At 39.5% G+C, this 17418-nt stretch overlaps 1 protein-coding gene across 2 annotated transcripts in view; it reads left to right on the top strand.

The window, feature by feature from the left end:
* LOC133419877 (A disintegrin and metalloproteinase with thrombospondin motifs 14) overlaps nucleotides 1-17223 on the top strand; it is a 67665-nt gene extending 50442 nt beyond the window's left edge. For both annotated transcript variants that reach the window (XM_061709359.1, XM_061709360.1), the window contains exons 10-22: nucleotides 7-120; nucleotides 318-466; nucleotides 2453-2625; nucleotides 2829-2962; nucleotides 3411-3534; nucleotides 3718-3798; nucleotides 5330-5493; nucleotides 5599-5764; nucleotides 7776-7908; nucleotides 8078-8285; nucleotides 11542-11671; nucleotides 14872-14979; nucleotides 15096-17223. In XM_061709359.1, coding sequence (XP_061565343.1) covers nucleotides 7-120; nucleotides 318-466; nucleotides 2453-2625; nucleotides 2829-2962; nucleotides 3411-3534; nucleotides 3718-3798; nucleotides 5330-5493; nucleotides 5599-5764; nucleotides 7776-7908; nucleotides 8078-8285; nucleotides 11542-11671; nucleotides 14872-14979; nucleotides 15096-15574 — 2163 coding nt within the window. In that variant the 3' untranslated portion in view covers nucleotides 15575-17223. The remainder of the gene's footprint in view (nucleotides 1-6; nucleotides 121-317; nucleotides 467-2452; nucleotides 2626-2828; nucleotides 2963-3410; nucleotides 3535-3717; nucleotides 3799-5329; nucleotides 5494-5598; nucleotides 5765-7775; nucleotides 7909-8077; nucleotides 8286-11541; nucleotides 11672-14871; nucleotides 14980-15095) is intronic.
* The last annotated feature ends 195 nt before the right edge of the window (nucleotides 17224-17418 follow it).

The raw sequence follows: 17418 nt of genomic DNA on the forward strand, positions 1-17418 counted from the left end.
ATTTAGTTTCGAACTTACGACCCTTGCAAGCAACTGTGGTGCAGCCACCCTGACAACCAGTACTTCTGTAAAACCAAGAAAGGTCCTCCGGTAGACGGGACAGAGTGTGCTCCAGGAAAGGTAGGAAATGTCGAAGATTTATTTTTCACTTTTATTGTGTACAATAAACTCAAATTGGAATCGTAAAGACAGAGTTATGATAGAAAATAATACAACATGTGATATTATCAGAGCATTTGACGATTAGATGCTTTTGACATTACATTTTCCCCCCCAGTCTTTTGAAGCTCTGTCTTTCCTCCCGTCTTATTTTTCAGTGGTGCTTTAAGGGCCATTGTATCTGGAGGTCCAGCCAAGAGCCTCAGGGCCACGATGGGAACTGGGGCTCATGGTCGAAGTCTGGATCGTGCTCCAGAACTTGCGGGGGTGGAATTCGCTCCCGCAGCAGGCAGTGTGACAACCCTCCGTGAGTGCTGTAGCAGCAGAAAGGCTCATCCTTATAAAAAAAAAAAACACAGTGAAAAGGAAAATCTTAACTTTTTTCCATGAAATATGATAAAAGTATGAATGCAGAGCTGAATAGTGGTTTTGGTTGTATATCCAGGTACTGCTTTAAGTCATTTTACAACTATGTGAGCTTTTATATCTGTAGTACTTGGATGGGATGACCTCTACATTCAACACTAAAATGCAGCTTACACATTTTTAAATAGTTAAAAACTCCCCTCCGTCCATCAGAATCACCTTGCTTACCAGAGCCCCCTGTAGAGGGGTTACATGTAATTTGGGAGCAGAAGCCTGCCAACTGGCTGGTAAGTAAAGGGTTAATTGGATCGTCAATCACCCTGTCACACAATGGAGTATGATTAAAAACGGTTTCCAAGACCAAAATCCATTCTTGGTTCAGTATAAGCAGTACTGGAGTTGAGGGGGGATGAGGGGGGATGGCATCCCCCCTGAAATAAAAACAGTCCAAATCATCCCCCCTGTAAAACTGCCATCCCCCCTTTCCATCCCTTATGTCATTTCATCAATGAATGTGGTTTTACTGCTATTTCAACATTTAGAGTCATCACCAGAAAAATAACACCAGAAAAATAACTTATTTGACCATTTTCACCTGTTTCAAGTACATTTTCACTTGAAATAAGTAGAAAAATCTGCCACTGGGACAAGATTTATCTTCTTATTACAAGCAGAAAAATCTTGTTCCACTGGTAGATTTTTCTACTTATTTCAATTGAAAATCTACTTGAAACAAATGAAAATTGTTGTTTTTTCCAGTGATGAGTCTTGTTTTAAGTGTAATGAGATTTTTTTTTTTACTAAAATGAGACATTTTAACTAGAAATAAGACAAATATTCTTGTTAAGATTTTGAGTTTTTGCAGTGATCCATTTTACTTATCCTGTCAAGGACAGAGCTATATTGATAAATTCAGAAAACTGTTTTTTATTTTTGTGTTTTGATGTATTTGATGTAATCCCAGTGGATATTTAAAGTTTACATTACGTTTACAGTCTGCATTTAACTGCTGCTATGTTATTCCTGCAGTATTTCTGCAGGTGTTTTGGTCAGTGCAATCATTTGTAATATATTATTTGTAATCAGCACAAATTATCTGTCCCCATATGATAAAATCCACCATCCCCCCTGATTTTTTTTTTACAACTCGAGTACTGAGTATAAGGGAGCACTATTTTCCACTCATTCCCACAGTACTTCCATTTTCAAGAGCTCAAAAGTATTTGGACGAAGTCATGTAAGTGTAGATATAACCATGATTTTCAATACTTGGATGAAAATCATGTGCAGTCACTGACTGTCTGGAGCTGTCTGGAGCTAATGGTCATCAGATTCTGAGTTTCCTCCCTGGAGATGCTTTACCTGTTTTTCACTGCAACGACCTTCAGTTTCTGCTCGTTTGTGAGCCCCCTGCCTTCAACTTTGTCTGTAAGGAACTGAAAAACCTGCTTTGTTGGGCTGAGATCAGATGACTGACTCAGCCATTGAAGAATATTTCATTTCCTTGCTTTCAAAAAGCGTGGTAACGTGGTATGTTTAGGGTCGTTATACATCTGCAATGTGAAACACTGTCCTAGTTTGGGTATAACCTTTTACGACTCATGTCAGCAGCTGCAGCAGCAATACTTTGGGAAAGAAACATTTATTTAAAGGACTTCATTTAGGAATAAAAAAAAAAGATAATTTTCAAGCAAAGAGTTAAGTTAGCACAGCACAGACTTGTAATTGGTGTGAAAAGAAGAAAAAAAACCTTCAAAGGTTTAGTTTCCATGCTGTTTTTGTTCCTAACTCGTATGTTCTATATGGTTTTTGGTCCTGCTGCAGTTAATTTAGAGTTGGAATGACACCAGGAAAGATAACTTTTGGGTCTTTGGGAATGTAATTATAGCACGTGCCTCAACAGCCTTGTGTTTTTGCCATTGGTCAGGCCTGCGTACGGAGGCCGAGACTGCCCTGGCTCGGCTTTTGACTACCAGATGTGCAACACGGAGGAGTGTGCTGGCCCTTACGAGGACTTCCGAGCTCAGCAGTGCATCCAAAGAAGCAACAAATATCACAAAAACATCAAGCACACCTGGTTACCGTATGAACACCCAGATGGTAGGTTTACATAGAAATACACAAATGATATCTGCATAAAAAAGGAAAAATTGCACGTGCATTTAAAATCATGTAGGTAGAGAAAGAAAAAAAAAAGAAAAAAAATCATGTAGGTGTAGGGTGGAATCTGGGACTTGCAGATGTTTTTAGCAGATGGCTATTTTGATGAATAAAGATGTGCATGAATGGTTGTGTGTTTTCAGATGCCAGAAAATGTGAGCTCAGCTGTAAGTCGAAGGAAACAGGTGAGGTGGTGTTCATGAACCAGGTGGTGCATGATGGGACACGGTGCAGCTACTCCGATCCTTTTAGCGTGTGTGCTCGAGGAGAGTGTCTGGTAAGTGTTTAAATACAACTCAACAGAAATAAACATTGTCATTTATAAGACAAAAAAAAGCACATTTATATTGATAACATTGAACTAAATTGTTAATAACATTAAACTTGCTTTAACATTATTGAAAAATGATGATATTTTTGCAGATTGTGGCAGACTCAATGCTTTTTTTTTTTTTTTGCTCTTTAAATCTTACTTATCTGTCCTTGAGTCACCTTGGATACATAGTTGAGACTTAGACTCAGATGGGCTCTGCCATGTTTTGACTACGCTGCTGTTGTGTCTGTGTGTTCCTCTGAGATACGTCATAACCAACTGCTCGACAAAACCCAGCATGTGTTGTGACCACCAGTGACATCATTTTCCCAGCGGTGTAATCTCAGTCTGAGTACAGGTCAGATATTGCTCCAGTTTCATCGACTGCTTTTGCTTCCCCCCCATCTTTCAGCACGTCGGCTGTGACAAGGAGGTTGGCTCTTACAAAGAGGAGGACAAATGTGGCGTGTGTGAGGGTGACAACTCCCACTGCCGCACAGTGAAGCTGACTCTAACCAAGACTCCCAAAAAGAATGGTAACTTTCTGCTGAAGAAAAAGGACCAGTGATGAAACTAGTGCCATCATTTCAGTTTGTGTCTGAACCCAAATGCTCTGTCTCAGTGCTGATTCAGAAATAATTGGTAGTTTTAAGACCCAAGAAATTCCTGCTGTTCAAGGCTCCAAGCATGAACCATGCTGATTCTCTTTATCTTCTTAGGAATGCTGAAAATGTTTGATATCCCAATGGGAGCGCGCCACATAGTCATCGAGGAAAATGAGACCTCCCCTCATATAATTGGTGAGTATGTATCACATCCTTTGCCGTCCCTGGAAAAACATTAATTTTAAAGTCTCCAAACTTCCCATGGTGGCCTTTTTAAGTCCATGAGAAGTTTTAAAACCTACAGATGAATTTCCAAACTATTTTCTCTTATAATAACTTTGATATGATCATTTTACTTTATCAAGGTTTTTATTACTCAAGTTTGGCCATCTGAACTAAATGTAGTCATTTATCATGTTCTCTTTAAGCCTCACATACCACACATTTTTCACTAGATTTAGATTTAGATGAAGTTTGTGTTGAACTTTTATAAAAGCTCAAGGATAATCAAACTGAATCTTCAGTTTGTAAAATGTAACTTTTATTCTTTGTTGTATAAATGTAGTTAAATCTTATGGAGAGTTGTTTTTTATCTCTTTGATGCAACATTTCATTAAAGGATCATTTTGCACAAAATAAAACACAATCAAATACAAAGTTTTAACTTAGAATGAACCGTTTTAAAATGAAAAAAACACCTCTAAATTAAATGTTTTGAGTCAAGCATGGTTATAACATGACCTGTGAACACTGGGACACTCTCACTTTTGGACCTAAGAGCGATTTCAACCTGCATGTCTGCACCGTGGCTCCACATTGTAAATTAAATGACAGTGGGAAAACCTCTGCAGCTGCACCTTAGAGGATTGTCTTCAGCTCAGGATGGGTTGATCATGTCTCTCTGTCCTGGACTTTCAAGGGGTGTGCGTAATACCAATAGTTATGCACAGAGGTGGGAGTGTGATGATGTGGAATCACATAGGCAGGAAAGATGTTGGAGAGGTAAGAATTACAGATTACACCATAACTATGTATACAAAAATATGGACTGATAAGAGAGGAAATATTCCAGTAAAGACTCATAACATAATGCAAAAATTTCCAAATTTGAATAAAAGAAGAAAATCACATAATCCTGCAAAGTGCTGCATCTCATCTGTCTTTAAAAGTGTACAATAAACATAGATTATTTCTAATTCAGACCAAACATTCTTGTCTTTTACAGTATTTACTCTGAAGTGATAAATGCTAACCGGATGACATATGGGTAAAATTGCACAGTGATGGACTTAGTTAAATTTTTTATATTGTAGCCATGAACAATAATAAGACACAAGCTCTGAAATGTCTGCAAGTATAAATAGAAATGCAAAACCAATATTTTAAAGCTTACAATGGCTCTTTGTATGACTGGCATGACTGAGCCAAGATCCCCATAGCTATTAGCCAAACCCTAGCTGCTTTCTTTTTTCCACTCTTTCCCCTTTCTGGCTTGTATGAACTCATGGGAATAAGAGATGGTACGTGACTTCGAGAGATTATTATTGGCTGACCACAGCAGGTGGCATCTCAAAATACTCCCCTGCTCAGAGGAAGTATCAAAGTTGTTTGTTAGGTTGAGTCTGCATTTGCATTCAATGTATTTATTAAATGAAATAACACAATGTGCATACGTTCCATCACTTTTCTTTCTGATTAAATGGCCTTTATTACTCATTACTGGCAGCTGTGAAGAATCAAGTTACTGGGAACTTCATATTGAATGAAAAAAGTGAAGAGGCTGAATCAAAGACGTTCATCGAAAATGGCTTACAGTGGGAGTATTCCATCGATGGTCAGAAGGAGACTTTGAAAACAACCGGCCCTCTGCATGAAGGAATCGTAGTTCTGGTGAGTGGGACTGAGACTGGATCATCACAGTAAACTTAGAGTTCTAAGATGTTTATCTTCATATGTCTGATTATCCATTTTAATCTTTCTTTGCTTCATTTGCAGGTCATTCCTCAGGAAGAAGATGTTAAATTTAGCTTAACGTATAAGTACATAATACACGAGGACCTGTTGCCGCTTATTACCAATAACAACGTGCTTCTTACTGAACTGGACACATACGAGTGGGCGCTGAAGAGTTGGTCTCAGTGCTCCAAACCTTGTGGTGGAGGTCAGTGTTTATGAGGGGAAAAAAAAACTTTTTCTCATTTTATCTATTTTTAAGTTCTGCCCCAAGTGCCCATCAATTTCTTGTTTCGTGCTTTTTCAACACAAGGATTTATTAATTTTGTTTGATTTACGAATTCAATAATTCACAAGAGAAATAAACTATTTAAAACCGCAAATTAAAGTGAATCCATCAGGAACAACATTTAAATAGTAAGTTGTTTACTGAATGAACTGAAATACGAGGAAATGATTCAGAGGTCAGTACTTATGAGGATTGGAGTGTTCCTGTATTCAGTTGTTTTTGGATGTTTCAGTGGTCAGAGCTTGGTATTTTGATCTTCTGATGTTAGGGTCACATTCTGTTTCTAAGACTGAATTTTACATAAAGCACAACTAGTTTTCACAGAATGTTTCAGAGTGCACAAAAAAAAAATCTCCTAGAATAACAGTTTGACTTCAGTCATTTCCATTTCCTTTGTTCACAATGGAACGTAGTTCTGCTAGAAACTTCTTCATGTGTGGTGAATAAGAGCTGCATCGGCTCTACCAGCGTGTCACTGCTTCAGTGGATGACTTTCTCAATAAAAGAGTAAGCTGGAGACCTAAAAGTAGTTCAGTGTCTGAAATAGCCCCTTTATGACTCGTTATTGGATATAAAAAAAGATTTTAATGCTGATACAAAACAATTCGATGCAATATGGTGCGATTTCATATGATACTGTATTATACGATGCATGACAGGATAGGATACGCTCAAATGCAGTAGGATGTGATGCAATGCCATATGATTCAATACATTTATTTCTCCATGTAGGGAAATTTGGTCTGAAGCAGAAGTTCCCCCACTAATACGTAACATTCAGAACACACAATATGCACTTGTACATGCACTTGCACTTGCATTGCAGCTTTTGGAATACAAAATAGTTTGGACTAGATCAGACGTGATCAGATATCTGACTTGATCGTGTGATTTCGGGGGTAGATGGAAATGATCTGACTATTATTTTCCATTTTTAGTTCAGTAAATTTATTTTTAATTTCTGTATTGTTTATCTTCAACCCTTGCAAGGCATTAAGCCTCAGCTCTGCAGAAGGCTTGCCTATCCCTCAGCGCCTTCCCAGGATCAAGTTTCACCTGTAGCATTATGTCATGTGGGGAGTCGGCATAGCCTTCAACCTAGAGGAGCAGTCAAAGCGACAAATCTAGCGACAAATCTAGCAAACCTTTTCCAGGTGCCATTGAAATCTTTTGAAGACTTGAAATGGGCTCATTAACATTTCAGAAATGTCAACAGACATTCAAATTGGACAGAAAATGCACGACTGCAGCAACTTCTGTTGTTTGCAAATTGGGACTTGGGTCGGACAGAAAGGACAGATTGGCTTCTTTTGTTTTCGTCTTTTTTGTGCAATGCCAAAGTGTAGGATCAAGACTCAATACTCATCCAATACTCAAAATGAAACAACTCGGACTCTGGAGCAGAATCCCTAGTTTGGACCAGTTCCTTGAAAGGGAGGGGTGTATAACGCTGAACAGATCTCAACGGTTTAAAAAGGGAAGCAAGTAGATGCTTCCTTTTTCATATAATAGCATTTGCTTTGTTCATAACGGGATCCCTGTGTGTGGCTGAATGTTCATGGTTATTGTTACTGCAAACAAATGCTGCAAACAAAAGGTTTATCTTCTCACCCTCAGAAGCATTTCCAGACCAACAAATGATGCAAAATTTCAGAGTTCTTCTCATTTTAGGGGTTAATGTTAAAAGATAAAAGCTTCTTAAAAAGTACATTCTTTGTTGTGCTCAAGCAGGCAGTCCAGGAACCCCATTTCAGTTTATGGTCGAGCACAAACTGAGATACTTGTGTTCCTTCAGTTTTGAGTCTTTGCTAATAAAGCAATGCACGAGTAGAATAACGTTTTCTTCCGAAAATTTCCTTATTCATTGAGGTGTACACATTGTATACATATATGTTGATAGTCTCATCATTTACATTCTTGTCTACCTCAGGCATACAGTACACAAAATATGGATGCAGGAGGAAGAGTGACAGCCGTTTAGTACATCGCAACTTTTGTGAAACCAGCAAAAAGCCTAAACCCATCCGCAAACGCTGTAACGTGCAAGAGTGCGGTCAGCCAAAGTAAGTGACCTTCTAGTCAAAAACATCCAAATACTGCCATTGTTACCATTGATAATGCTATGTATGAAATGATTTGTGTCAATTTTAAAAAAGGGGGCATTAAAAATGTAAAAAAAATACGGATGTTTTAGTTAAAACCCGCTTTTTAAAATCCCTTTTGTGCTGACAGGTGGGTGGTGGAAGACTGGAGTCCCTGCAGTAGGACCTGTGGGAAGATCAGCTACCAGACCAGGGTGGTGCAGTGCCTGCAGGAGCTCACCAACGGAACGAGCAGACCCGTCCACAGCAAGCACTGCACCGACGATCGCCCAGAGACCAGGAGAGCCTGCAACCACACCGCATGCCCTGCACAATGGAGGACAGGAGCATGGTCTCAGGTAACACACTGTGCACAACATAGCAGACTATAGTTTGTACAGTAGTAGAGGCAACATGCCAGGAAATAGACCTACTCACTGCTAAGTATAACCAGAGCTTGCCAGCCCTCGTTGACAGTCAAGTAATTCATAGAGGAGACAGGCACCTCACATCCACACAGGGCCCAAAGTTTCCAGACCAGTCAGGAGGAAAGTGAGAAATATCTCTCGATGACTACAGGTTCATTCTTTGACGTCCGACACCAACATCATTATTGGAGCTCTGTGCACTTCAGACTGAGGCCACGTTTACACATAGCCGGGTATTTACAAAAACGGATATTTCCCCCTCTACGTTTTGAAAAATATCCTCGTTTACACGAACCTGCATGAATACGCTGTTAAGGTGCTATGAGCATCCAAACCTGCAGGGGGCAGTGTAACGAGAAGCGTAAAGTCATGCTAGCCAATCGGAATCCTGGGAAAAAACGTCAACAAATGACACGTGTGAAGCCTGAATAATATGGTCAGAGACGTTCTATAAACGAGACACCCCACTACGGTTTTGTTTCCTGTATCTGTGTCAAGTGGGTTTCCCCACTGCCACGCCCCTTTAGGAGACTAACAGCAGGTCCTGAGTCTATTGAGTCCTATGTGAAAGGTGAACGTGAACACAGATTATTACCAATTCCTTCGCCCCATAGTAACCTAAGTAAATATGGGACCCATTTTTCAAAAGCCACAAACCTTCTGAACATTCTGACACCAAAATGGCAATTTTCAGACCGACAGATTAGGAGAAAATGAACTTTGTTTGAGACCTGTCTCTGTCTGAGCAACACACTCTCGCCAGATTTGGCTCTCATAGCAAATAATATAATATAATAATAATACATAGCTCTGCTCAGAGTCGTCGGTCACTGCAGAACTGCCAAAGTCGTTTTCCCATCGGATAAAATGAAGTTTAAAACTAAAATAAAACTTGCTTCTTTGCTTTATAATACTGTTATTGTTATTATTGAAGTCTTTTTGGAAGGGAAAAAAAATATTAGACTGATCCGATGATCTTGTACTGGGTGGGCGACCACGCCCAATTAGGAGACAGGAAGTGGATACCATTTCATGCCATTGGCAGTAACGGTAATGCGCTATCTTCTGTATAGAGTATCTTTGATATGGTTCCGCGTTAAATCGACGGCGTAGCGTACGTACCGTGCGCGTCGCTGCGTGCCCTACGCCGTAGGCTCTGCGTTGGTGTAACGCGGAACCATAAATCAGCCTTGACTGCCAGTTACTTCCAAGACGGAATGAGAGTCTTTCGTTTGGAGTGACATAGAAGTGGAGTTACTTTTAAGTGTGACTTTAGAATATAAAACAGGTAAAATACAAGAAAATATTGACGGTGGCCAAACAAATTGTAAGCACAGGTCGCACAAATGATGCTGGTGACGTTTCTGTTGCATAATGTGACGTTCTGAAGCCTAAATCTCCGTTTCCCTCCGTTTACAAGCAAACGTGAAAACGGAGTTTATGAAAATCTCCACTTTGGCCGGAGTTTTCAGAAATGATGGTTTTTGGTGACTTTGAGCTTCTTTTTCGTGTAAACGAACAGCCAAAACGCATGAAAACGCCACCGTTTTTGCTCCGTGTAAACGGGGCCTAAAGCTTATCTCTCTTCTTCTCCACCAGCACAGAACTATGCAGACGTTAGTTGCTGTGGCAACACTGCACTGTGTCTCTGACGCGCTCACCTTTTCTCACCTTTTGCATTTTATGAAAACAAGCATCAATCAGCTGGTGAGACAGCTGACTGACACTGCAGGAAATGATCAGTTTGTCTTTAAAACATGCTAAGACATCACTGCAGTGATCATGACTTGATATTACATATGACATATGACATATGACATGACTTGAATTGTCACCTGCAAACTTATTTTTGCAGCTTTTCTCTTCCTTAGGGGTCAGCGCAGCAGATTGCATTGTTGCATATATTGATTTGGCATAGATTTGACATCACAGAAGCAGAAGCAGACGCAACCTTTCCATTCACCCAGACTCGGAACTGACACTATGAGCGGCAACGGGGGTAATCTGGGGTTCAGTGACAGAGACACGCTGACATGTGACAGGCCTGGGGATCGATCAGGTGACCCTCTAGTTGGAGGGCAACCAAATCCACCCACAACTCCTCATTTTAACTGCCAGAAAACTGCCTAAAATCCTTGTTAATAGAAATAATTTGATTTGGTAACAATTATTGTGCTTTGGCCCTATTTAACTAATCAAACTTTTATTACAAATATACATAGTTGAATTTTTAGATAAACTACTCATTTCAGTTATATTACGGCTTAAAAGTGATGCTTTGTGCAGGTGGATGCACACTTTTCTTCTGGTCTAGATTAACTCCTTTTCTTGCACATCACCTCTGCCTCCTCCTGTGATATTTTTTTGCCCCAAGCTGTTGACATGGCCTCCCATGGCCCCCGCATTTATTTTATATGCGGGTCATCCACGGGTAAAAGAAAGAAAATGACTTTTTTCTGTTTGAACATGCTTCAAAAGGACTATTTCAAATTTAGTATGCATGGAGCGAGAAATGCAATTTTACAGAGACGAGCTTCTGATTTAGCAGAGGTCAAACAGCAGCTGTCTTTTGTAGGTGCTTGGCTTTTGAATAAATTCATTTTGATGCGTTGCCAATCAGTCAGGATAAGTTGCTGTAGTATGGGTACATGAGGTGAGGTATATAACTGAATGAGACGATGCAGTCAGAGCATGATTGAGGGGCAGAAAGTATTTTGTCAGCAATAATGCAACTGATATCAAAGTAAACAGAAAATAACACTGGTTTATCCAGAATGGAGTTGGATCCTTAACCACTTTTATCAGTCAACAGCCTATTTGAGTTTGTATCCTAGTGGTCATATGTAGCAAGAAACAGCACTAGGAAGCATAAAGTCAGTAAATATATGTTTAAAAACATGCAGTATTAACAACTTTGTTAAATAAGTTAAAGTACATGACAGGTTGTAAAAACTTGGATGGATGGAACATTTTATTTGAATGGGGTGCTCAATATTACTATAAGTACAGGCATTTTTATCATAGTGACCATTTCAGCAAATCTTTTCATCGTGGTAGTGAGTCTTTGTTATGAGTTCAAGTGATGGCTAACTTTTGTCAAAGTCTCCAGGAAGCAAGTCAGACTCAGGTCCTGTGAGGTGATGGAAACGGCACATGTTTATTTGTGTCTGTCATTGGTTTGTGGCAGTGCTCGGTGACCTGCGGCGAAGGGATTCAGCAAAGGCAAGTGGTTTGCAAGGCCAGCGACAACACCCTGGCAGAATGCGAGGGCGAGAAGCCGGAAACAGTCCTCATCTGCAACCCCAGTCCATGTCCAGGTGAGAGGCACACGCACGTCATTAGCAACTGGCTCCTCCAAACACTGTCAAGCGTTAATTTGATGCCAAAAGAATTATACTGGGAAAGTGTTTTCAGAGTAAAAGTGGGAAAGATTTGTGCTATGAAGATCCGAAAATGTGTTACAGTAAGTGTGTTTGGATATCTTCGGTCTGCAATAATGTGATACAATTATGGACAGTTTTCTCCTTCCTCTGCTCATCTGAATGTGGATCTATGGGAAGAAAAATGTATTCAGACCTGAATAAAAATCAATCTGTCTCAAATGTGGAAAACATATATTGATATTTTGGGGATATACAGGGATAATAGATATGAGCAGTACTCGAGTTGAGGGGGGATGAGGGGGGATGGCATCCACCCCTCCTGAAATAAAAACGGTCCAAATCATCCCCCCTGTAAAACTGCCATCCCCCCTTTCCATCCCTTATGTCATTTCATCAATGAATGTGGTTTTACTGCTATTTCGACATTTAGAATCATCACCAGAAAAATAACTTTTGACAATTTTCACCTGTTTCAAGTAAATTTTCACTTGAAATAAGTAGGAAAATCTGCCAGTGGGACAAGATTTATCTTCTCATTACAAGCAAAAAAATCTTGTTCCACTGGCAGATTTTTCTACTTATTTTAAGTGAAAATCTACTTGAAACAGGTGAAAATTGTTGTTTTTTCCAGTGATGAGTCTTGTTTTAAGTGTAATGAGATTTCTTTACTAAAATGAGACATTTTAACTAGAAATAAGACAAATATTCTTGTTAAGATTTTGAGTTTTTGCAGTGATCCATTTTACTTATCCTGTGAAGGACAGAGTCATATTGATAAGTTCAGAAAACTGTTTTTTATTGTTGTGTTTTGATGTATTTGATGTAAGCCCAGTGGATATTTAAAGCTTACAGAAGGCTGCATTTAACTGCTGCTATGTCATTCCTGCAGTATTCCTGCAGGGGTTTTGGTCAGTGCTATTATTTGCAATATATTATACTATTCGTAATCAGCACAAATTATCTGTCCCCATATGATAAAATCCACCATCCCCCCTGATTTTTTTTCACAACTCGAGTACTGGATATGAGCATCACGACATGTTTGTCCACCGTTTTAAAAACTCACTCTTTCCAAAACGATAAACCTATAAATAGAAACACCATGTCCTTGAATATTGAAAGTTCTCCAAAAGTGATCGATCTACATGTTGAAATCTGAGAGACAGACACCAGAAAAGCATCAACAGTCACTGTATAATCATCCCGCAGGGTTTGTTTTTTATTTTGTAATCTATTTTTGTTCCCTGCTGTCCAAGCAGAATGTTCCGTTTCATCAGGCTCCATGTACTTCATACATCCACATGCTGCAGGGAAACACTCCATTAAACGGTTCATTAACTACAGCAGCACACATGTTTCTGCTGAATACCAGGAAGCTGGAGACATTTAGATACCTGGAAAATAAGACAGCTATTAATGCAAAGGCTAACTATGAGTGAGGAGCAGGATTTCTGTCCTGGGGAGTAGACATTAATGTCTACCTTCTCTGGGGGAGTTGACATGATCAGCGCGGTGCTCTGCAGAGACAAATTGGATTCACACTGTGAACTCAGTGGAGCCGTGTGGCCTTTATTAAGTTAATGGTGTTCTCTTTAATGTGTTACACTTGCAATGTGTTGCAATACTTTTATTTTTTTTAATGTTTCTTTAAACGATCCTGCTGGAACAAATGGTTGTGTTTTTTGTGTTTTCATCTGTTTTACTTTGATAGATGTCTGTTTTTCAAGTCTGGTATAGACACAAATTATGGTGAACCCCATTGCTAAATTCATCTTCTAATGCATTTGTTCAAGCAATTGTCCAGTGGCAGTTGTCCTATTTTAGGCTAAACGCTCAGCTCATCTCTGTAACCATCTAGTTTAAAAATGCTCTCTCTTCCCATCATTTGCAATCGCTTGCCCCTCGTGAAGAATATTCCAGTCCCTTAAATGTATATAAAAGAAACAAGGAGAGATAAGGCCTGTAGGGAGGCTCGGATTGAAGGTGAACAAGGTGTATCCTTTTGCGAAAGCTGTTGTCAGTCTGTGTGAAGTGTAAATGTGGTAGCTGGACATGTAGGAGACGTTCTTTTGATGGTTCAGACACAAAGAGACGATGATGCTTGCTCACTTCAGTAGTGTCATCCTAACCTCTGTCTCACTCTCTTTCCGGATTGAGCTAAAACTGTCCTTGCTCAACTGAGGTGAGCAAGGACAGTATTAACGTGATCTACCAGGAGTAGAGCTAAAACTTCAGGCTTCTGAGCTGGATTCTGTGAATAAAATCAAGTCAGCCCCAGTCTTTTTTATTATTATTATTCTCCAGGAAATGTGCTATCCTTGAACAAAGCCTTGGTCGGTTCTATATATATATATATATGTATGTATATATATATATATATATATATATATATATATATATACATATATATGTATGTATGTATGTATGTATGTATGTATGTATGTATGTATGTATGTATGTATGTATGTATGTATGTATGTATGTATGTATGTATGTATGTATGTATGTATGTATGTATATATATATATATATATATATTATATATATATATATACATATATATGCATGTATGCATGTATATATATATTATATATATATATATATATATATATATATATATATATATATATATATATATATATATATACAGTATATTGTTGGTGGATTTGTAAAGAGAGCTCTGTTGAGACTGTACAAGATTCAGTTTGTGTAATGACTCACTCCTCTTTTTGTTCAAAATGCCCTCAAACCTTAGTTTACGCCACGGCCGGTGAGTTTTGTCAAATATATTTCAAGTTGTGTTTCCATCAAAATATTTCTGTTCATGACCATTCAATGACATTCATTGTAGCAACACTTTCTTCCTGTTTCCCTGTAACTAGGACTTGGTGTAAAATTAGTTTTATCGTGTACCTTATTGTGGATTTCAAAAGCACACCTCCATTTTCTTCCAATGAGTTTCTGAGCTTTTGTTTTCTTTCATTTTATAATGTTTTATCTGTTTATTTAACATCTCATCGCAGATCAGATTAAGGAATATTGTTCAGCCCAATTTTTAAGATGAGAATGGCTGGTGAGATACTGGAGGGGAGCAGCATGACCTAATTTGGTCTTTCTGTTGTTTTACACTCCAGGATTACCATTGTCTTCCCTTACTGCTGACACGATGGAAAATGCAACGATGAAAGATGAAGCTGTGTACCAAAGGGCTCCAGAAAATCCTATTCAGAAAATCTCTTCTAGTAAGTTTATTTGTATTCTTCCCCCTGAATGTCATTAAGTTTGATGTTGGCCCAGAAATTGGCCAACATCGCAACCCCGGTTTTGCTGTTACTGATGTTCTCTCTTCTGTTATTAGATGAGCCGTGTCTGGGGGATAAGTCGATTTTTTGTCAAATGGAGGTTCTTGCTCGTTACTGTTCCATCCCTGGATATTATAAGCTTTGTTGTGAATCGTGCAACAAGAAAGAGAGCCTGGCCCCACTTGTTCCTGACTTCCACAACACCGAACCTGTGACCTCAACGCCTTCTCATCCTGCCTCAACCGAGCTGCCGACCACAACTGCTGCTGATGCTGCTGCTCAGGCCGTGCCACCGGATGCTGCTCCCCTCCAGCATCCCACCAGCCATCCCTTCCCCACTTCAGGGGAGAGAGATCCTGACGTGGAGCCTCGTCTACCTCCAGGGCCACCGCGGCCCACTGCAGACTCCAGCGGAGGTGCCTTTCGAGAGCACAGTCCAAACAGCACTTTAGGCCCAGTTACTGCCAAGTCAAGAAGGGACAATTTAGGATCTGAGAGGGATTCAAGTCACAGAACCCTGTCAGCTCGGAAATGAAGAGTGAGCATTCTTGTGAAGATGCTGCGCGGTGAGACTGTCTCAAACATCAGCTCACTCTCTGCAGTTTTTGATTCACTCTAAGTGTGGCTGCAGTTACATTCTTGTTTTTTTTTTATAGTTTGATGTTTTCTCCATGAAAGTGAACTCTGAGAAGCCCAGTGATGGTTACCTCATCAAAACTCCAGCAATGCGTGTGCAGCATCTGCACACGCTCTGCCGTCTGTGCTTCTAATACGAAATGGGAGGAAGAAAAAAAAAAAGAGTTGTCAAAACAAAGGTGCTGTAAACTAAACCGACTACAAGACATGTTCAAAATGTGATGACTGCATTGCTACATTCATGTTTTTATCTGTGTACAGTTGAGTAAGCCTGTTTTTTTCAAGTGCATTAGAACTACTATTGAACTTGTATTGTGAACGTAGAGGTGCATTTATCCGCTATGGATTCATGAGCGTGCCACCAGACTAATTATTGACCTTTGCAGTGTTGCACTGCTAAATTTGCAAATTAGATTAAAAAAAAATGTATGACTCGTTAAATATCAATTTAACAATTTTTTTTTTTTTTTAAATGAGGTACAAATTAATTTATTATAAAGAAAATATAAAAATGCAAAAGACAAACTTATCTCTGGTGCAGGCTTTTCTTTCTTTGCTTAATGAAATCACTATGTGACACATTTGCAGAATTCCAGACAACAATAGGCCAATTAGTGAGCCAGTCACGGGTGGGAGGTCTGCCGTAGTTTTATAAAGCTTCAAATGTGTCACCATTACCAGGAATGGCCCCACAAGGTTTTTCAAGGACTTCTGCAAGGCTAAAATGTGTCTTGGGCTTTTACAATCCTTTTTGGGCAAGAAATCACATTGATACAGCAAAACAAACATGGCATCCATCGCAACTCCTTCAATAGCGTTGTCCTTATGGTTTCTTTTTCTCTTATTTATTGACTGTTGGCATACAGCAAAAGTAGTGCACTCCCTCCACCAAGTGGTAAGGAGTGGTAGTTTGCTAATGTGGGAGTTATAGTGCATGTGCAAGCTGACAGCCGTGGGAGATGAGGATGTTCCCTTGTTCACAGCACAGTCCGATGAAAACCTAAAAAATTGTGAGATTCCGTCAAAATCAAGAGGTCGTCTGACACAACTTCCCATGAAACAGGTCATTCATCTTTGTGTGTCTGTGCTGGTCAGCACATGCTCAAATGATGTCCCCGACCTGGCCATGTGGTCTTAAAAATAATTGTGTGCACCAGATCAAACCAGCTTTTGTTTTTCAGCCTCCATTCTTGCGCTTTCACAAACCAAGATACTAGCTTAGCTCAGTGGATCCTATCAGGCTCCTCACTGGGGTGGAGACATAATCTCTGAAAGGAGCATGGAGGAGGTTCCAGATCCTTCGTAAGAGAAAGACAGACACTAAAACAAAGTGTTAAAGATAGAAGGTCACAAACATTTGCCACAATGTTCTACATAGAAAGACATTTGTTTTTGATAAACTACAGGATAATTCCCTATGACAACAGACCTCCAAAAGGAAAATGTGAACCCATACTTGAGCATAATACCATGATTTTAAATTTGTCATTTTTAGGTTTTAAAGGAGCTTGAGGCTGGATTGAGGCAGGATTTATGAAAAAAATTCGTATACGTTTTAAGTTTTCTAGTAATAATGTTAGATGAAGCGTTCCAAACCCAAAAGAATGAGCCCTCTAGTGTATCTCTCCTTTGCCTTGAACAGGCTGTGTGCTGCAAAATGTGCTGCAATTCGGGCCCAAATTTCCCGCGCTGGGCTGCGGATGTGACGTCACATGACGCTGCATGCGCGTTCTCCCCGTTCTC

The sequence above is a fragment of the Cololabis saira genome, chromosome 19, assembly GCF_033807715.1.
Source record: "Cololabis saira isolate AMF1-May2022 chromosome 19, fColSai1.1, whole genome shotgun sequence".
Taxonomy (NCBI): Eukaryota; Metazoa; Chordata; class Actinopteri; order Beloniformes; family Belonidae; genus Cololabis; species Cololabis saira.